General features: G+C 52.3%; 1 protein-coding gene across 1 annotated transcript in view; it reads right to left on the bottom strand.

Moving 5' to 3' along the window:
- FNDC4 (fibronectin type III domain containing 4) overlaps positions 1–21,883 on the bottom strand; it is a 46,897-nt gene that overhangs the window by 14,522 nt on the left and 10,492 nt on the right. The window contains exons 2-3 of the mRNA XM_048846203.2: positions 4,032–4,147; positions 3,203–3,407 (exon numbers count right to left, since the gene is read on the bottom strand). Of these exons, the coding sequence (XP_048702160.1) occupies positions 3,203–3,407; positions 4,032–4,147 (321 nt within the window). The remainder of the gene's footprint in view (positions 1–3,202; positions 3,408–4,031; positions 4,148–21,883) is intronic.

The raw sequence follows: 21,883 nt of genomic DNA, 5'->3' as shown, positions 1-21,883 counted from the left end.
TGGGGAGACAAGGAGGGCAGGGCCGTGAGCCAAGAGCTCACCAGACAGCCACTGCCTGGAGGGGGAGAAGGAGGAGGGCTGAGCCTGGGGCTCCAGGGTTGGGCGCTGAGCTGTCCACCCTGCACCGCGCACTTCCCCAGCCAGCTCCTTTTGATTTAATTGGGGCTTGGTCCTGCTTCGAGCAGGGGGTGGGACTAGATGACCTCCTGAGGTCCCTTCCAACCCCGATCTTCTATGATTCTATGATTCCTCCCATGGGCAACCGTGCCCACGAGGAGCATCAACACAGCTCCCCGTCCGGAGCAGGGTGTGGGGCGGAGCGAGCCCCGGGCTGCGGGGGACGGGACGGACGGGACCCAGCCTGAATGGAGACGCTGGAGTGTTGCAGCAGCCACATGGCAGGTTTAACCCTTTGTGGGACCTCCCCAGTGTCACACGCCCAGGGATCCTTGTGACTGGCTGCACCAGGCTCTCACGATCCTACCACCCGCACCCCAGGCCAGGAGCACTCAAGGTGGGTCCTCCAGGCCTGCCTAGAGAGGCTGCAGAGAAGCAGCCAATCAGAGCACAACAGGCTCAGTTAAAAGGCTCGGCAAGGGCTGCATCTCCAGTGGCTGGCTGGGAGCAGGGGTGGGCGGGCAGGGGCTGCATCTCCAGTGGCTGGCTGGGAGCAGGGGCGGGCGGGCGGGCGGGCAGGGGCTGCATCTCCAGTCGCTGGCTGGGAGCAGGGGCGGGCGGGCAGGGGCTGCATCTCCAGTGGCTGGCTGGGAGCAGGGGCGGGCGGGCAGGGGCTGCATCTCCAGTGGCTGGCTGGGAGCAGGGGCGGGCGGGCAGGGGCTGCATCTCCAGTGGCTGGCTGGGAGCAGGGGCGGGCGGGCAGGGGCTGCATCTCCAGTGGCTGGCTGGGAGCAGGGGCGGGCGGGCAGGGGCTGCATCTCCAGTTGCTGGCTGGGAGCAGAAGTGGGCGGGCAGGGGCTGCATTTCCAGTGGCTGGCTGGGAGCAGGGGCGGGCGGGCAGGGGCTGCATCTCCAGTCACTGGCTGGGAGTAGGGGCGGGCGGGCAAGGGCTGCATCTCCAGTTGCTGGCTGGGAGCAGGGGCGGGCGAGCAGGCAGGGGCTGCATCTCCAGTGGCTGGCTGGGAGCAGGGGCGGGCGGGTTAGGGGCTGCATCTCCAGTCACTGGCTGGGAGCAGGGGCGGGCGGGCGGGCAAGGGCTGCATCTCCAGTCACTGGCTGGGAGCAGGGGCGGGCGGGCAGGCAGGGGCTGCATCTCCAGTTGCTGGCTGGGAGCAGGGGCGGGCGGGTTAGGGGCTGCATCTCCAGTCACTGGCTGGGAGCAGGGGCGGGCGGGCGGGCAGGGGCTGCATCTCCAGTTGCTGGCTGGGAGCAGGGGCGGGCGGGCAGGGGCTGCATCTCCAGTCACTGGCTGGGAGCAGGGGCGGGCAAGGGCTGCATCTCCAGTTGCTGGCTGGGAGCAGGGGCGGGCGGGCGGGCAGGGGCTGCATCTCCAGTCGCTGGCTGGGAGCAGAAGCGGGCAGGCGGGCAGTGACACCCCATGGAGGTGATGGGACAGGACAGAGTGAGAAGCAGCCCAGGGAAGGCAGCAGTGACCATTAAAGGGAAGCAGCACATGGCTGCTGTCTACAGGGATGCTGAGTTGGGAACCTGGGACGCAGAGTAGTGAGGCAGGCCCAGGTTCCCCCCAGAGGAGTGGCCTAAGCCCCAAGGAGAGGAGAAAAGGCATTAAATGCCCAAGAAAGGGGCTTGGAGTTTAAACAGGGCTGAAGACCCTGTAGAGGGCCGGCCTTTTGTTGGACTTTGTTACCCTGGAAGGGGACTTAACTGCAAGGAGTGACCTGGCTGCAGAGCGGGGCAATAAGAACCCATAAAGGCAGAGAGCCCCCAGGCAGGAAGCTGGGGGCCCTGCTCTGTATCAGGGCAGGCATGGACATCAAGCCCAGGAGGAGCTGAGAACTAAGCCCAGAGATAAGCACTGGGACAGGTCCTTGTGGACCTTCTCCCCCGGAAGGGGTTCATCCATCCGTTCACCTATTAACCGAGTGACTTGGCTGGGGGGCTGAGCCACTGAGGACCTGCCTGATCAGGGCGACAGCCAACGGGGCGCTGGCTGCACAGAAATGGAAAGTGCAGGGTCGCACCCAGCCAACAGGAGGCGCTCACGAGAAGTGAGCGTGCCCCATCACTTTCCTCCAGCAGGGAAAAGTGCTCCACCCTCAGGACTGACCCTCTGCAGGGAGCTGGTGAGAACAGAGAACTTGGTACGAGCCCCCTGCAGCCCAACACGACAAGGGAGCTGGTCCCCATTGCTCTGCCCCTGCTCTGTACTGGGGGAGCTTGGGTGACGCTAGCAGGTGTCCAGCGCGGGCAAGGCTGCATGCCAGGCAGCGCTGCGCCTCTCTAGGACGGGCTTGTCCAGTAGCGAGGGGCTGCGTATCACCCTCACCTCTCTTGCCTCGGCGCAGGATTCAGTGGAGGAACCTGTGCAGGTGCCACCCCACGGCAGGATGCCCCAGACGCTCTGGGTCTGGGCTGTGCAGCAGGAAATGTCTCCCCCCGGCCTTGTGTCTCCTGTGGAGCTCGGCTCCACGCTGGGCAGAGGCTTGCCCCTGTTCCGCCTGCGTGGCTGTAATACCAGAGACGCTGTGCTAGGTCCTGCCGTGGCTTTACTCCCTCGCCTCTGGGCCTGGGGCCTCTGCTCCCAGCCTGACAAACCTGCCACACTGGGGCACTAGCCTTGTGGCTCTAGCTGGGTCTCCTTGTCCCCCGCTGAGCAGCCCGGCCTCAGGAGCCCTGAGCGAGCAGCGGGGAACGAAAGGCTTCTGCGGAGGCGGCTTCTGCACCGAGCACAGATGGCTCCTCTCCAGGGCCGGGCACAGCCCCTGCCAAGAGCCCCCAGGAGCCTCTTTCCAGCCCCTCTGCAAGCCACCCCCCTTCTGCCCCCTCACCGGGGGCAGGCTGAACAGCGAGGGGTCTGACTTTAACCAGGGCTCCTCTGTAGCTCGGCATTGCAATACAGCACCAGCCCTAGCTGCCCCCACGGGGATTCCCGCGTGGCAGCCCCGACTCCCCTCGGTTCCCAGAACCTGCTTCCGTGGGCTGTGGGGCCCCGCAGGGAATTTATCTCGCAGGGCCCAGTGACCAATCTCCCAACCAGAGCGTGTGGCAAGGGCTCTGCCCTTACCTTGGTTGGAGCTGTTGGAGGGGAGGCGATCGGTCTCTTTCAGGGTCCGGAAATGGACCCTCTTGCTGGCCTGGCTCTCTCCATGTAGGCTGATGCTCTGCACCTGGATGATGTAGTCTGCGTCCTCCGCCAGGTCCCACAGCACACAGGCCCGGTTTGTGGTGTTCACCTCCCGGATGAACCGCTGCATTTGCCCGTCCTGCCGCTGCCAGAGTGGGAGAGACACTGTCAGTCACAGGGAGGGCTCCCCTGCCCTTCTGGAAACGGGTTAGTGAGGGCAAGTCGCCAGCATGGGTGGGTGGAGGCATGGTGATCTCTGAGCTCCTAGGAGACTCTGCTGGGCTGTTCACGTGCAGGGCAGCGATAGTCATGTGAATAGCAGTATTTCTAGAGCCCCCCATGCCATTGTACAGTCACACGGACAAACTCCTCCCTCGCAAAGCCCCGCCCAGAGTGGGGACCCTGCCCAGGGCAGCAGGGAGGGGATGGGGCTCAAGACTGGCCTGAAGCACACCCCTTTTGTAGAGGGGTTTCAAGGTGGGGGTGGCCAGGAGGGTGGGGCCAAGTCAGTCCTACCCCCTGGAGGCCCGATGGCCTGCTGGCCCCAGAGAGGATGATGAGAGATGGGTGGGGTCGGAGCTGATGCCCCAGCAGTGGGATGGCCAGAAAAGGAAGAAGGAGCCTGCATAACCCATGGCCAGCACTGCTCATGGTGCATCCCTCGGGTGGGGTGGGGTTCCCGGGAAAGCCCTCCCCAAGGGAAGGGGAGGCAGTGTGGAGGCTATGGGGACGAGGGGCAGAGACACCTTGGGGGCAGAGCCTGGTGTACCTGCTGTGAGATGGCATAGCCAATGATGACGTCTCCTTCTGGGACATCCCATGAGACGGTGGCGGAGTTTGCCTTCAGGTGCGTAACAGTCACATTGACTGGGGCCGGCGGCCTAGCTGTGAACCAGGAGAGGGAGCAGAAAGCCAGTGTGCAGGAAAGCGGGGACAAGACCAAGATCACTTCGTGCGCTATAAAATTACCGAGCTGCTTCGTTGCCTGGGTCCCGGCTCCAACCAGCCTGTACAACGACCGGCAGCTGAGGATGTCCATAGCAACAGCCCTTCTGCCGCGGCCTGACCGGGCTTCGCAGCGTGCGCAGCCTGCATAGCCAAGCACGCAGATTTGGCCTAATCGTTCTGAGAGGCAGGGTGGGGAAGTGGAGGCGCCATGGGCAGGGCTGAGGAGGGGGAGACAATTGTACCAGGGCCTCAGTTCAGGTCCCCCTAAAGCAGCTTAGTGTCTATGTAAATAAAGTTAAATGGGAGAGGGTGGGGCCCCAGCGAACAGGATGTACCAGCAGCCCAAATTTCCCTCAGCTGGTCCGTTCGTGGGTCTCCCACGGCAGAGGCATAGGTTCTATTCCCTGCTCTGCCAGCTGTGACCTTTTGCAGCCTCTGAGAGCTGATTGTAGGATGGAGGGACTGATGCTTGTCAGCCTCCTTGCTCAGTGATAAGGGTGCAAAGGGCAGAGAGCTAGGGACACCTGCTGCCTTGATTCCCAGCCCAGTGGACCTCCTCCTAGGCCAAACTGGGAGCCCTGCCATTCTCCAGGCCAGGCCATCCTTTGCTGAGCCAGCTGGAAAGTGGCCACTTTGTGCTGGTGTTTTCTTTTCCGATAAGTAGAAATTGTTTCCTACTGGAGGAGGGCTGAAAGGCTGTGGAGCCCTGGGGGTTTGCAGCACCCAGAAGGGGGATGTGCAGTCCGGGTGAACCCCAGTGTTGGTGGATGCTATGGCTTCCATGTGAAAGGGGCGCAAACCCAGGCCACGCATGAAAGCAGCGGACGATGACTGCAGCCGTGGGCCCCGGCAGCACTGCCCACTCCCAGGGATGTTTTAAAGCACATTCCCGTTTCCGCTCCAGAGTGCAAAGGTCCTGTCAAAGGCAAAAGCCTGATGTAGCCACTTCCAGTGCCTCTCCAGTTGTTGGTTGTGGCCTGTTGTGCTGGTGGCTAGAGGAGATGTGGTCCCTGCCCATCTAAGGAGAGATCTTTAAGGGCTCCCTAAGCGCCCTGACTGCCTGAGGATTCCCACTCACTGGGTTTCCTGCAGGGCCCCAGCCCCACCATGACAGGTGTTCACCACTCTGGGCATTGCTTTCCCTTCACCCTGCTTTTGTTTTCACTTCCTGAATAAGCTCTGAAATAGCAGCAGAGAAACTCCCACAGCAGCTTTTGCAGCAGGTCTCTGTTCTGAGCAATGTGACGCAGCTGCAGAAACAGCCAAAGCCAGCCTCCCTTAGTGCTTGGCGAATGTCGCATATGTGCCTGTCTGCACACCCAGGCACAAATCCTGTCCCTACCAGCCTGCACAGATGTTAGTGCACGCCCAGAGTGACAGGGCACAGTGTGTTTGAACATCCGGCCCAGCCGATCCTGGAGCAGGGGCTGCATGGGAGTGAGGTGATGGGAGGCACAGGACTGGCAGAGGGACTGGTTGATGCAAGAGGACCCAGAGAGATTTGAAACAAGGGCAGGGAACTAGCCTGAGGCTCCAGCTGGAGAGATGCAGCAAACCCATTAGTAACCCCTGACTTGGCTCCGTGGTGCCTGGGCTCGTAGGAGCAGCCCAGCAGGGACACTAGGGCACAGTGCAGGACTTGGCCAGTGCAGGGTGGGGCTGGGCATGTGTTTCATGGCCCGAGCAGCTGAAGGGAGTGTGAGTTGAGGAGGTAAAGCCATTTCCTCCCCAAATGTAGGCCTCTGCATCTGACTGCTTCACCCTGGGCAGAGGGCTGCCAGTGGGGGCTGGGTGGGGTAACTAGCATCCGTGCATGCTGGTAGGGAGAGGATTTGTGCCTGGGTGTGCAGACAGGCACATACGCGACATTCCCAAGCGCGAAGGGGAGCTGGCTTTGGCTGTTTCTGCAGCTGCGTCGTGTAGGGCAGAGATCTGGTGCCAAGCTGTGCTGGCCTGTCTGGGGTTGCACTGTGCTCAGCTCCTCTGAGCCCACAGGTCACCAAGGACTCTGGCGTGGGTGCTGGGCCCTCCTGCATCCTCCAGCCCAAGGAAGGAGACCCTCAAACTCATTATGGCCTTGGGCCCTCCTAGGGCTCAGCCCAGGCAGGGCAGGGATCTATTCACTCTGGCCCTGGGCACCCCATCTCCATCCACAAAGTCACGCAGGCCGGCTACAGGGGTAAGGCCACTGCTGCTCAGGCCTGGAGGAGGCACATGGGAGCAGGTCCTGTGCTCTGTGACCGACTGGGGATTCCCACAGGTGGCAGCTAGGAAAGCGGGGTGAGGGGGGCGTGGTGCTCCCTTTGCTATTTAACATTTTTATTAATGACCTGGAAGAAAATGTAAAACTACACAACAATTGGGTGAGTGGTAAATAATGAAGAAAACAGGTACTGATTGCTTGGGAAGCTGGGCACGGGCAAACAATATGCCTTTTAATACTGCTAAATATATACATTTGGGAACCAAGAATGCAGGCTGTATTTACAGGATGGGGGAACTCTACCCGGGGAAATAGTGACTCTGAAAAAGATTTGGGGGTCGTGATGGATAATCGGCTGAGCATGGGTTCCCAGTGTGACACTATGGCCAAAAGGGCTAATGCCACCCTTGGATGCATAAATGGAAATCTTGAGTAGGAGTAGAGAGGCTATTTGGCATTGGTGCGACCACTGATGGGATACTGTGTCCAATTCAAGAAGGACGTTCACGGTGCTTAATTTGTGCCAGGGCTTGGCAGCTCATAGCCCTGGCACCTCTGGGCTGCATCAGTTACGAATGTAAAAAATTGCTTGAGTCCCAGCACCTTTTACGTTACAAATTAAGCTTTGGATATTCCTCAATTGGAGAGGGATCAGAGAAGAGCCATGAGATGGATTAAAGGATTAGAAAACCTGCCTGAGAGCTCTTAGAGCCTATTGCTAAGCCTGATTAGCTGAACCCAGAGAAGGTTAAGGAGTGCGTGAGGGGGTTTCTACTCCACACAAGGCCTGAGTAGGTAAAAAGGGTCATTAACCTCACGACAGGCTGCACCTGGAAGAGAGTCTGGGCTGATCTGCTCAGTCTCACTGATGATGCCCATCTGGGCAGGGGCAGGCTGAGCAAGTATAAAACCAGGACGTAAGGCACAAGAGGAGGCTCTAGGAAGGAGTTCTGCAACTGTTCCCTTGAGAGGGGCGCTGCCAAGAGACAAGCAGGTGGCCTTGGGGGAGTGAGCCCTGGGGTCTTGCCTGGGAAATACAAACTCTGGCAAGAACCTGAGAGCAGGTGAAATACAGGGGCCAGCTCTAGGGTTTTTGCTGCCCCAAGTTCTGAGAGTGCAACTACCCAAGCAAGAAAAAAGAAAGGGAAAGGGGGGGCCGGAATGTCGCCCCTGGAATTGCGTCGCCCCAAGCAGTGTTTGCTTTGCTGGTGCCTCCAGCTGGTCCTGGTGAAATAGCCCCCAGGAGCAGAGGAAACTCTGGTCACCTGGATGGAAGCCCAGGGAAACAGCTGCCGGGTCCGAGTGTGTAGCTGGTTGTTGTTAGACACAGGGTCCCTGGGCTGGAAGCTGGAATAGTGGGCGGGCCTGGGTTCCCCTGTTGGCCCCTGGGAGGTGGACTGGAAGACTGCCTGAGACAGCTTATCCAGAGGGACTTTGTGGGAGGGGAGGACCGTAGTGAGCTGGCTGAAGGGCCAAGTCATGAAGAGGGAGCATCACATGGGTTGAGAGCTAATCCCCAGATGAACCACAAGGAGGCGCCCCACTGGTGAGCCGTAAACCCCGTGACAGGGCGATTAGATCACAATCTATCGGTACCTACATGGGGAACAAATAGTTAACAGTGAGCTCTTCAGTCTAGCAGAGTCCGGTACAACACGAAATAAGGGGAATTGCCCACTGGAACAATTTCCCAGGGGTTGTGGTGGATTCTCCAGCACTGACCACTTTTCAGTCCAGATTGGCTGTTTTTCTAACAGCTGCTCTCGGAAGGACTGTGGGGCAGTCCTCTGGGCTGTGCGCTACAGGGGGGTCAGACTGGCTGATCGCAGTGGGCCTGTCTGGCCTGGGGATCTAAGCAGATACTCCTGGTCCAGGGCTCTGGCCAAGTGCCTTGCAGGCAGGCAGGCCAGATAAGGGTCCGGCTGACACCGAGAGTGGTGCCAACATTCACTAGCGGCTCTTCTCGGGGTCTGTGTTAATCCGTGCTGGTTTGCTATTTATTACGGGCCACGGTGTGACCCACGAATCCCCGGCACACACACAAATCGGCACGCGTGCACAAACGAGCACACGGATGATGCCGACACGCACACACTCATTGCTGAGCAGGTGCTCGTGAGAGGAGCCCGGTTGCCGTCCAGGGATAGGCATGTGCAAAGCTTCCCCCCGTGCGTGCCGTGCCGTGCCAAGCGCCGGGCTAGCCTGAAGGAGGCCTGGCTCAGCCCTGTCCCGAAGAGCGCGCAGTCCAAGGTGACAAAGAGGAAGTGTGGGGAAGACTGTGACATGCGCAGCTGAGAGGCGGGCTGACCCACGGCTTGATCTGGGAGTGCCCCCAGAGGCCCCGTCAGCGTCAGACCTGCTGTGTGCTGCACACCGCTTGGGCCCCCCAGTCTGTCAGTTCTCAGTCCTTTTCCTGCAGTGGGACTCCAGGATGGATTTGGATGGGGGCAGAGCCTGCCTACAAGGGTGTCCCAACAAGCACCCGTTGGGTGGGCCCATTGGGGAGGGGCGGGGAGAAGATGGGGGTGGCTGTGTAGGAAGAGTGGATGAAATGGGGAGGAGGAGCGGGTGACGTGGTCTGAATGACAGGCTGGGCTGAGGTTCGGCGGGATCTGTATGAACTGGAAGCCAGAGGGGAGGTTGGTCTGCAGGGCCAGAGAGCAGAGGGTGGCGGGTGTCTGTTGTTGGCCCAGGACCAGTGCCCTGTACCCAGCCTAAGAGCACACTAGCTCTCCTCCTGTCTCCTGGGATTTCCTCCGTATTCCAAGCTGCAGGGGGCCAGGAGCTGCTCAGGCAGCCCCTCGAGGATTTGTGGGGGCTGCTGACTGAGCGTGGCTTTGCAGTGGGAATCCAGGAGAAGCCTGTGGCAGAACCGGAGGCAGTGGTGTGGCTGTGAGAGCGTGGGAGCGCTGTGGCGGGGGGTCCCCAGAACAGAGGGGGACAGTGTGGCTGGGCTGGGGAGAGGGAGGCTGAGGTCTCAGTGAGGGGCAGGGTCACATGGTTGGGCGATTCAGCTGGGGGTGCAGTCCATCTGACCCCCCCTGATGTTCCACTAAGGGAAACCCTTTCTGATGGGATGTCTGCCCCACTTCCCCACCTCTTGGGGAAGCCGACTGGGGGAGCAGGGGCAGGCCCATCTTTCTCGCCCCACCCCTGCAGGAGCCAGGGGACATTTTGCTCTGGGGAGAGGAGAGGCGAGGCAGCAGCGACACCGTCCTTATGGGTCGCTGGCAGGCGGGATCAAACCAGGGACCTCTGGCGCTTAGTGCATGAGCTACAAGCCACCTGGTGCTTAGCTAAGGCTGAGGGCAGACTCCTTTTCTCTCTCTCTCTCTCTCAGTGGCCTCGGTGCACCCGAGGGGACAGAAGCCCAGCCCAGGAGGTGTGTGGGTTACGCTTGCAGGACGGGAGGGTGGAGGAGGAAGCAGGAAGATTCCAGCAGCTCAGGGCCACTATGCACCTCCCCCGCCGGGCGCAGCGGGTCAGCCCGCTCCCTGCAGCCTGGCTGTGGGGACAGACCCCTGCGGCAGCCCCAGGCCTGGGAGAGGGGGCTGAAGAGCCCAGGAGCTGAAGAGGCGGGGCAGGGGCTGGGCGGGTGTAGGCAGTGGCAGATTTAGAGTTGGGGGGGCCCTGTGCACAGCAGGGGGCCCAGCCAAGAAAAAGAACATTTTCATCTCCCCCCTGCCCCCCACTTTTCATTCTTTTTGGATCCCCCTTGTTCACGTTTGTTGACCCCCTCAAAGAACTCTAATAGATTGGTGAGGCATGATTTCCCTTTCTAAAAGCCATGTTGGCTTTTCCCCACAAATCGTGTTCATCTGTGTGTCTGATAATTCTGTTCTTTACCACAGTTTCAACCATTTTGCCTGGCAGTGAAGTTAGACTTACTGGCCTGTAATTGCTGGAATCACCTCTGGAGCCTTTTTAAAAAATTGGTGTCACATTAACTACCCTCCAGTCGTCTGGTACAGAAGCTGATTTAAATGATAGGTTACATACCATAGCTAGTCATTCTGCAATTTCATATTTGAGTTCCTTGAGAACTCTTGGGTAAATACCATCTAGTCCTGGTGACTTATTTCTGTTTAATGTATCAGTTGTTTCAAAACCTTCTCTACTGACACCTCCATCTGGGACAGTTCCTCAGATTAGTCAGGCATGACTTGCCCTTGGTGAATCCATGCTGACTGTTCCTGATCACTTTTCTCTCCTCTAAGTGCTTCAGAATTGATTCCTTGAGGACCTGCTCCATGATCTTTCCAGGGACTGAGGTCAGGCTGACTGGCCTGTATTTCCCAGGATCCTCCTTCTTCCCTTTTTTAAAGCTGGGCACTACATTCGCCTTTTTCCAGTCATCTGGGACCTCCCCCAATCGCCATGAGTTTTCAAACATAATGGCCAATGGCTCTGCAATCACAGCCGCCAACTCCTTTAGCACTCTCGGACGCAACGCATCCGGCCCCATGGACTTGTGCTCATCCAGCTTTTCTAAATAGTCCCGAACCACTTCTTTCTCCACAGAGGGCTGGTCACCTTCTCCCCATGCTGTGCTGCCCAGGGCAGTAGTCTGGGAGCTGACCTTGTTCGTGAAGACAGAGGCAAAAAAAGCATTGAGTACATTAGCTTTTTCCACATCTTCTGTCACTAGGTTGCCTCCCTCATTCAGTAAGGGGCCCACACTTTCCTTGACTTTCTTCTTGTTGCTAACATACCTGAAGAAACCCTTCTTGTTACTCTTAACCTCTCTTGCTAGCTGCAACTCCAGGTGTGATTTGTGCTTCCTGATTTCACTCCTGCATCCCTGAGCAATATTTTTATACTTTACTTTTATACCCAATCATGTGAAGTCAGTCAAGAGGGTGGGAATGGTCACCCGCAGCCAGACTAAACCAGCCGTCATGCCTAGCACTGTTCTGGAAACTTCTACCAGGACCCGGTCAGAGGTGATGGAACCGGACCCCATGCCAACGTCAGCAACAGCAGTATTGGATCCAGTCCCAGAGACCCAGACAGAGCCAGTCCCAGAACCGGAACCGGCGGAACAATTCGCACCAGACCCATTGCCAGCACTGAATCAAATACTTGCAACCCCAACACCAGAGGGCCCCACCGACCCTGAACCGGCAGCAGCCGATAAACCTACCCAAGAGGCTCAGCCGGACCCTGAACCCCAACATAGGGCACCAGTGGAGAGCGGTTCACAGTCAACGGAAGCAGCCCCATCCCCTACATCGCTTCCAGAGGGACCAAGCCTAGGTGCACAATCCAATGAGGAACTGATGTCTCCAGCATCAAGGGAACAGTTCCAGACCGAACAGGAAGCGGATGAAAGCCTCCAGAGAGCTTGGACGGCGGCACGGAGCAACCCATTGCCTCTCAGCTCTTCTAATTGATCCAGGTTTGTTGTAGAAAGAGGACTTTTATACAAGGAAACTCTTTCTGGTGAACACCAGGAAGACTGGCATCCTCAGAGACAGTTGGTAATTCCAACTAAATACCGGGCCAAGCTCTTGAGCTTAGCCCATGATCACCCTAATGGCCATGCTGGGGTGAACAGGACCAAAGACCGTTTGGGGAGGTCATTCCACTGGGAGGGAATGGGCAAGGATGTTTCTACCTATGTCCGGTCTTGTGAGGTATGCCAAAGAGTGGGGAAACCCCAAGACCAGGTCAAAGCCCCTCTCCAGCCACTCCCCATCATTGAAGTTCCATTTCAGCGAGTAGCTGTGGATATTCTGGGTCCTTTTCCGAAAAAGACACCCGAGGAAAGCAGTACATACTGACTTTCATGGTTTTTGCCTCCCGATGGCCGGAAGCAGTAGCTCTAATCAACACCAGGGCTAAAAGTGTGTGCCAGGCACTAGCAGACATTTTTGCCAGAGTAGGTTGGCCCTCTGACATCCTCACAGATGCAGGAACTAATTTCCTGGCAGGAACTATGGAAAGCCTTTGGGAAGCTCATGGGGTAAATCACTTGGTTGCCACTCCTTACCACCATCAAACAAATGGCCTGGTGGAGAAATTTAATGGGACTTTGGGGGCCATGATTCATAAATGAGCACTCCAATGATTTGGACCTAGTGTTGCAGCGGTTGTTCTTTCCCACAGAGCTGTATCACATCCCAGTTTAGGGTTTTCACCATTTGAACTTGTATATGGCCGCGAGGTTAAGGGGCCATTGCAGTTGGTGAAGCAGCAATGGGTGGGATTTACACCTTCTCCAGGAACTAACATTCTGGACTTTGTAACCAACCTACAAAACACTCTCCAAACCTCTCTAGCCCTTGCTAAAGAAAACCTACAGGATGCTCAAAAAGAGCAAAAAGCCTGGTATGATAAACATGCCAGAGAGCGTTCCTTCAAAGTAGGGGACCAGGTCATGGTCTTAAAGGCGCTCCAGGCCCATAAAATGGAATTGTCGTGGGAAGGGCCATTCACGGTCCAGGAGCGCCTGGGAGCTGTTAATTATCTCATAGCATTCCCCACCTCCAACCAAAAGCCTAAGGTGTACCATATTAATTCTCTAAAGCCCTTTTATTCCAGAGAGTTAAAGGTTTGTCAGTTTACAGCCCAGGGAGGAGACGATGCTGAGTGGCCTGAAGGTGTCTACTACGAAGGGAAATGTGCTGGTGGTGTGGAAGAGGCGAACCTCTCCATGACCCTTGGGCGTATGCAGCGACTGCAGATCCAGGAGCTGTACACTAGCTATGTGCCGATGTTCTCAGCCACCCCAGGACTGACTGAACGGGCATACCACTCCATTGACACAGGTAATGCTCACCCAATTAGGGTCCAACCTTACCGGGCGTCTCCTCAAGCTAAAACTGCTATAGAACGGGAGATCCAGGACATGCTACAGATGGGTGTAATCCGCCCCTCTGAAAGTGCATGGGCATCTCCAGTGGTTCTAGTTCCCAAACCAGATGGGGAGATACGCTTTTGCATGGTCTACTGTAAGCTAAATGCTGTAACTCGCCCAGACAACTATCCAATGCCACGCATAGATGAACTATTAGAGAAACTGGGACGGGCCCAGTTCATCTCTACCTTGGACTTAACCAAGGGGTACTGGCAGGTACCGCTAGATGAATCCGCCAAGGAAAGGTCAGCCTTCACCACCCATGTCGGGCTGTATGAATTTAATGTCCTCCCTTTCGGGCTGCAAAATGCACCCGCCACCTTCCAAAGACTGGTAGATGGTCTCCTAGTGGGATTAGCAGAATATGCAGTCGCCTACCTTGACGATGTGGCCTTATTTTCGGATTCCTGGGCAGAACACCTGGAACATCTACAAAAAGTCTTTGAGCGCATAAGGGAGGCAGGACTAACTGTTAAAGCTAAGAAGTGTCAAATAGGCCTAGACAGAGTGACTTACCTTGGACACCAGGTGGGTCAAGGAACTATCAACCTCCTACAAGGCCAAAGTGGATGCTATCCAAAAGTGGCCTGTCTCGAAGTCAAAGAAACAGGTTCAATCCTTCTTAGGCTTGGCCGGTTATTACAGACTAATTGTACCGCAATACAGCCAAATCGCCACCCCACTGACAGACCTAACCAAAAAGAAACAGCCAAATGCCGTTCAGTGGACCGAAGAGTGTCAGAAGGCTTTTAACCAGCTTAAAGCGACACTCATGTCTGACCCTGTACTAAGGGCCCCAGACTTTGACAAACCGTTCCTAGTAACCACAGATGCGTCCGAGCGTGGTGTGGGAGCAGTTTTAATGCAGGAAGGACCGGATCAAGAATTGCACCCTGTAGTGTTTCTCAGCAAGAAGCTGTCTGAGAGGGAAAGCAACTGGTCAGTCAGTGAAAAAGAATGTTACGCCATTGTCTACGCCCTGGAAAAGCTACGCCCATATGTTTGGGGACGGCGTTTCCACCTGCAGACTGACCACGCTGCGCTATGGTGGCTTCATATCGCCACGGGAAATAACAAAAAACTTATTCGGTGGAGTTTAGCTCTCCAAGATTTTGATTTCGACATCCAACACATCTCAGGAGCTTCTAACAAAGTGGCTGATGCACTCTCCCGTGAAAGTTTCCCAGAATCAACTGGTTAAAATCGTCCTTGAGATGTGGAAAATATTGTTAGTCTTTATGTACTTGGTAGTATATTTAGAGGTGCATGTGTCTTATTAACTCTATTTTCTCCTCGAGCTCCAGGAAGAAATCCCAGCCAGCGTTTCACCCTAGCTGTGATTTGGGGAGCGTGTCATAAATATAAAGGGAAGGGTAAACCCCTTTAAAATCCCTCCTGGCCAGAGGAAAAACCCTTTCACCTGTGAAGGGTTAAGAAGCTAAAGGTAACCTCGCTGGCACCTGACCAAAATGACCAATGAGGAGACAAGATACTTTCAAAAGCTGGAGAGGGGGAGAAACAACGGCCCTCTCTGTCTGTGTGATGCTTTTGCCGGGGACAGAACAGGAATGGAGTCTTAGAACTTAGTAAGTAATGTAGCTAGATATGCGTTAGATTCTGATTTCTTTAAATGGCTGAGAAAATAAGCTGTGCTTAATAGAATGTAGATTCCTGTTTTTGTGTCTTTTTGTAACTTAAGGTTTCAGAATCATAGAATCATAGAATATCAGGGTTGGAAGGGACCTCAGGAGGTCATCTAGTCCAACCCCCTGCTCAAAGCAGGACCAAGCCCCAACTAAATCATCCCAGCCAGGGCTTTGTCAAGCCTGACCTTAAAAATATCTAAGGAAGGAGATTCTACCACCTCCCTAGGTAACGCATTCCAGTGTTTCACCACCCTTCTAGTGAAAAAGTTTTAACTAATATCCAACCTAAACCTCCCCCACTGCAACTTGAGACCATTACTCCTTGTCCTGTCCTCTTCTACCACTGAGAATAGTCTAGAACCATCCTCTTTGGAACCCCCTTTCAGGTAGTTGAAAGCAGCTATCAAATCCCCCCTCATTCTTCTCTTCTGCAGACTAAACAATCCCAGTTCCCTCAGCCTCTCCTCATAACTCATGTGTTCCAGTCCCCTAATCATTTTTATTGCCCTCCACTGGACTCTTTCCAATTTTTCCACATCCTTCTTGTAGTGTGGGGCCCAAAACTGGACACAGTACTCCAGATGAGGCCTCACCAATGTTGAATAGAGGGGAACGATCACGTCCCTCGATCTGCTGGCAATGCCCCTACATATACATCCCAAAATGCCATTGGCCTTCTTGGCAACAAGGGCACACTGTTGACTCATATCCAGCTTCTCGTCCACTGTAACCCCTAGGTCCTTTTCTGCAGAACTGCTGCCGAGCCATTCGGTTCCTAGTCTGTAGCGGTGCATGGGATTCTTCCATCCTAAGTGCAGGACTCTGCACTTGTCCTTGTTGAACCTCATCAGGTTTCTTTTGGCCCAATCCTCTAATTTGTCTAGGGCCCTCTGTATCCTATCCCTACCCTCCAGCGTATCTACCTCTCCTCCCAGTTTAGTGTCATCTGCAAACTTGTTGAGGGTGCAATCCACACCATCCTCCAGATCTTTTATGAAGATATTGAACAAATCCGGCCCCAGGACCGACCCTTGGGGCACTCCACTTGATACCGGCTGCCAACTAGACATGGAGCCATTGATCACTACCCGTTGAGCCTGACAATCTAGCCAACTTTCTACCCACCTTATTGTCCATTCATCCAGCCCATACTTCTTTAACTTGCTGGCAAGAATACTGTGGGAGACCGTGTCAAAAGCTTTGCTAAAGTCAAGAAACAACACGTCCACCGCTTTCCCCTCATCCACAGAGCCAGTAATCTCATCATTCACCATGACTTGCCTTGGTGAATCCATGCTGACTGTTCCTGATCACTTTCCTCTCCTCTAAGTATTGCCTAGAGGGATTCTCTGTGTTTTTAATCTGATTACCTGTAAGGTATTTACCATCCTGATTTTACAGAGGTAATTCTTTTTACTTTTTCTTCTATTAAAATTCTTCTTTTAAGAATCTGAATGCTTTTTCATTGTTCTTAAGATCCAAGGGTTTGGGTCTGTGGTCACCTATACAAATTGGTGAGGATTTTTATCCAACCTTCCCCAGGAAAGGGGGTGTAGGGTTTGGGAGGATTTGGGGGGGAAAGACGTTTCCAAAAGGGCTCTTTCCCAGTTATATACCGGTTAGACATTTGGTGGTGGCAGTGATAAAGTCCAAGGGCAAAAGGTAAAATAGTTTGTACCTTCGGGAAGTTTTAACCTAAGCTGGTAAAAGTAAGCTTAGGAGGTTTTCATGCAGGTCCCCACATCTGTACCCTAGAGTTCAGAGTGGGGAAGGAACCTTGACAGACTCTTTGGCTAGTTGCTCTTCAAATTCTTTTTTGTCCTGCCTAATTATATTTTTACCCATGTTGTGCCAGAGTTTATGCTCCTTTCTATTTTCCTCAGTAAAATTTAACTTCCAATTTTTAATGCACCCTAAAAGATGTCTTTTTCCCTCTGACAACTTGCTTGACTTTGTTTAGCCATGAAGGCACTTTTTTGGCCCTCTTACTAAGTTTTTTAATTAGGGGTATAATTTAATTTGAGCCGTTGTTATGGTGTCTTTAAAAAGTTTCCATGCAGCTTGCAGGCATAGCACTCTTGTGACTATCTTTTTAATTTCTGTTTAACTAGCTTCCTCATTTTTTTTAAAGTGAACTTTCTGAAGTTAAATGCTACTGTGATGGACTTCTTTGGTATTTTCTCCTCCACAAGGATGTGAAATTTAATTACATTATGGTTGCTGTCACAGGCGTGCGCAACACATTTCATTAGGGTGTGCTCCCAGGGAAAAAATTTTTTTAAAGGCAAACAATTATTGTATACTCCATCATAAAGGACATTTATTTTATTAATCAAACAAACTAAGAAACTAAAACTTAACTAAACTTAATTTTTTTTAAATTAACTAAACTTTACTTTAAAAAAACAAACTTAAAAAATGAGACACAAAATACGAAATTTTACATGAGTGATAACCAGGCATATACAAAGATACAGTCAATTTTCATCATCTTTATCTTTAACCAGATAATGAGCTAACCCAAATTGACCAAACAGATTAAGGTTTCTTCATCTTCCTGTCCTAGAGAATGAGACGTTGCTCACCAGGTGTTATGGACTTAAATTCCTCAGTCACCTCATTGTAATTAACTGACGAAGCCAATTCTTGTTCAATGTACAAAATCACGAGTGAGTTGAGGCGCTGTTGGGACACTGTACTTCTTAGTTTGTTTTTTACTTGTGCTAGTTTCGAAAAGGCTCTTTCACATGAACAGCTTGTAACAGGTAAGACTGCAAAGCATTGAATAGGTTTGTAAAAGGCCCGGAACATGGAAGACTGATCTGATTCCGTTAGCCAATCAAGGCACTCTCTGGTGGTGTTCATAGTGCTACCTTTAGGAACAGATCCATCATAACTCCGCAGCAATCCGACTTCAGCTTCCAACTCATCCAAGGACACTTTAAATTTGTTGGCAGTGATTCTCATATCGTCCCTGCCAATGTCTAAGCTCAGCAGTTTTCCCGTTGCGGTCACGATTTTACAAGTCTCCTGTTCAAATCGCTGGTCAATGCTGGTAATCGTTGAGTATAGGAGTGGGGAAAAGGAAGTTATTCTCTCCTGCTCCTCTTTTATATCAAAGTGATGCTGGGACTCAAAAGCGTCATCAATACAAGTGGACGTTTTTCTCTTCTTAACTGCAGGAATCGATATATCATTCTCTACACACATTTTCACACTGTCATTGAAAATAGACTGAAAATATTCTGGGCCACTTCTCATTGCAGCCAAAGAGTTACCCAAGCTTTTCATCCCTGTCATTGCAGTAAGTAAATTGAGATCTGGAGCTTGAAGAGCCTTATTCACTTTTACCACCATCTGGAGAATAGGGTGCATCATGTGAAGGGCAAAGATGAACTTGAACGAATTTAGTTCATGGATAAGGCCCCTGGCTTTTATTTTAGCATCAGCAAGGCGAGTTGTTTCGATAATCTCTTGTAAAGCTTTTAAAGTGATGGAGTAGCTTTTGTTTTACAGCAGCCATTGCTTCTGCTCTGCATGCCCATCTTGTGTTTGATAGTGACTTCAAAGTCTTCAACTGGGATCCTACTTCTTGTGAAATCTTCTCCATTATTGCATGTCGCACAGGACTGCCCTCCATGAAGGCATAAAGAGTCTGAATGAATAACACCAAAGAAATCAAAGACGGTTCTGTTTTGTTTACTTGAAGTGCAGGCATCTACTAGGACGAGGTTCAAACAATGTGCATAGCAGTGTACATAGAGCATTTCACTGTTTCTTTCTTTACATTTCATTTGAGCACCAGCAGTACATCCAGACATAGTAGATGCGCCATCAAAACCGACAGACGTCACTGATGACCTGTCAATTTTAAGAATGCCAAGGACGTCATTTAACTGGTCAAAAATAGACTGAGCATCAACTGTTAATAGTCTCTGAACAGATACAAAATGTTCAACTGGACTATGTTTTTCATTGTCAAAATACCGCACCACAATGGACATCTGTTCATGGTGTCCGCAGTCAGTAGTGTCGTCGGCAATTATTGAGACCACTTTTCCAACTAGTGAAGACACAATCTTTTGTTGCACAACGTTGTGCAAGGCCACAATTAAATCATTCTGGATGCGATTACTCAGAGAGGTAGCGTTTCGAGGAGATTGTTGCACATCCTTTGCCATTACAGGATCATATTTTTGGAGCATATTGACAAGATTAGAAATCAACCTTTCTCAAAACTGTCAGCATTTTCATTGTGACCTTTCACCTGAATGGTCTCCCACCTTTCACCAAACACAGAACAATGTCAGTCTGTCGCTCCATTACACTTCGGTTTTGGCACCGTTCTTCTTCTTGTTTAGACAGATAAGCCTGCTTGCCCTCATCCAAGAATACATCAATAGGTTTCCCTTCATTAAAACTTGACCATGAAGAACAGCTCAACACATGAGATTTTGACCGTTTGTGGTTTTTAAAACATTCGTTAGCCCCATGCCAGTTTCTGAATCCCTTATCAATAAATGCTGAATCAGTGTGACCTTTGTTTGCTGCATCATTAGAGGAGACGAAACAGCAGTAAAAGCAAAATGCTGCGTCCTTTGATGGGCTGTATTCTAACCACCTAGACTTTTCATACCAGTCAGACTGAAAACTTCTTTGTTTATTCCCTATGTTACTTCTAGGAAACATGCTCAATCTAGGCTGATATGGACCTCTAGATAATAGAGACTGGCGTTCTAATCTATTTTTTGGAATATCACAGACTGGGTCATCAGAGGGAACGTTTGATGGCTTTGAATAGGAGCTACACTGACCTGAGCTAAGAGACGAAGTCTGTTTCTAGTGGTCATTGCTCAGTTCATTGCACGCACTGGAACTGGTGGCGGCATTCTCTTCAGGTACGTTCTTAACCGAGGAGTCCGAGGTATTTGCACAACGATCAGCACGTTCATTATTATTCAGTTTGTCGGCTCCTTTTCTTCTCTTAACAACGAACCCATCCATATTTTAAAATTAAAAGGGGGTATCATATGATTGAATTAAAACGTAAAGCCACGGCTTGTTACGCTATTTCAATAGAGTACACGCGACAAAGATTCTCCAGCTTTCACCCTGACCACACCACACGATCCACTGTCTACAGCCAAGCTCTGCGATACAACCGCATTTGCTCCAACCCCTCAGACAGAGGCAAACACCTACAAGAGCTCTATCAAGCATTCTTACAACTACAATACCCACCTGCAGAAGTGAAGAAACAGATTGATAGAGCCAGAAGAGTTCCCAGAAGTCTCCTACTACAGGACAGGCCTAACAAAGAAAATAACAGAACGCCACTAGCCATCACCTTCAGCCCCCAACTAAAACCCCTCCAACGCATTATTAAGGATCTACAACCTATCCTGAAGGATGACCCAACACTCTCACAAATCTTGGGAGACAGGTCAGTCCTTGCCTACACACAGCCCCCCAACCTGAAGCAAATACTCACCAGCAACCACACACCACACAACAGAACCACTAACCCAGGAACCTATCCTTGCAACAAAGCCCGTTGCCAACTGTGCCCACATATCTATTCAGGGGACACCATCACAGGGCCTAATCACATCAGCCACACTATCAGAGGCTCGTTCACCTGCACATCTACCAATGTGATATATGCCATCATGTGCCCGCAATGCCCCTCTGCCATGTACATTGGTCAAACTGGACAGAACACAAATCAGATGTCAAGAATTATAACATTCATAAACCAGTCGGAGAACACTTCAATCTCTCTAGTCACGCGATTACAGACATGAAAGTTGTGATATTACAACAAAAAAACTTCAAATCCAGACTCCAGCGAGAAACTGTTGAATTAGAATTCATTTGCAAATTTGATACAATTAACTTAGGCTTGAATCAAGACTGGGAGTGGCTAAGTCATATGCAAGGTAACCTATTTCCCCTTGTTTATTCCTACCCCCCCCCCCCCGATGTTCTTGTTAAACCCTGGATTTGTGCTGGAAATGGCCCACCTTGATTATCATAGAATCATAGAATATCAGGGTTGGAAGGGACCTCAGGAGGTCATCTAGTCCAACCCCCTGCTCAAAGCAGGACCAAGCCCCAATTAAATCATCCCAGCCAGGGCTTTGTCAAGCCTGACCTTAAAAACTTCTAAGGAAGGAGATTCTACCACCTCCCTAAGTAACGCATTCCAGTGTTTCACCACCCTCCTAGTGAAAAAGTTTTTCCTAATATCCAACCTAAACCTCCCCCACTGCAACTTGAGACCATTCTCCTTGTCCTGTCCTCTTCTACCACTGAGAATAGTCTAGAACCATCCTCTCTGGAACCACCTCTCAGGTAGTTGAAAGCAGCTATCATATCCCCCCTCATTCTTCTCTTCTGCAGACTAAACAATCCCAGTTTCCTCAGCCTGTCCTCATAAATCATGTGTTCCAAACCCCTAATCATTTTTGTTGCCCTTCGCTGGACTCTCTCCAATTTATCCACATCCTTCTTGTAGCGTGGGGCCCAAAACTGGACACAGTACTCCAGATGAGGCCTCACCAATGTCGAATAGAGGGGGACGATCACGTCCCTCGATCTGCTCGCTATGCCCCTACTTATACATCCCAAAATGCCATTGGCCTTCTTGGCAACAAGGGCACACTGCTGACTCATATCCAGCTTCTCGTCCACTGTCACCCCTAGGTCCTTTTCTGCAGAACTGCTGCCGAGCCATTCGGTCCCTAGTCTGTAGCTGTGCATTGGGTTCTTCCGTCCTAAGTGCAGGACCCTGCACTTATCCTTATTGAACCTCATCAGATTTCTTTTGGCCCAATCCTCCAATTTGTCTAGGTCCCTCTGTATCCTATCCCAGCCCTCCAGTGTATCTACCACTCCTCCCAGTTTAGCATCATCCACAAATTTGCTGAGAGTGCAATCCACACCATCCTCCAGATCATTTATGA

Source organism: Caretta caretta, chromosome 3 (assembly GCF_965140235.1).
Source record: "Caretta caretta isolate rCarCar2 chromosome 3, rCarCar1.hap1, whole genome shotgun sequence".
Lineage (NCBI taxonomy): Eukaryota > Metazoa > Chordata > Testudines > Cheloniidae > Caretta > Caretta caretta.
This window is presented reverse-complemented; position numbering and strand designations above follow the sequence as displayed.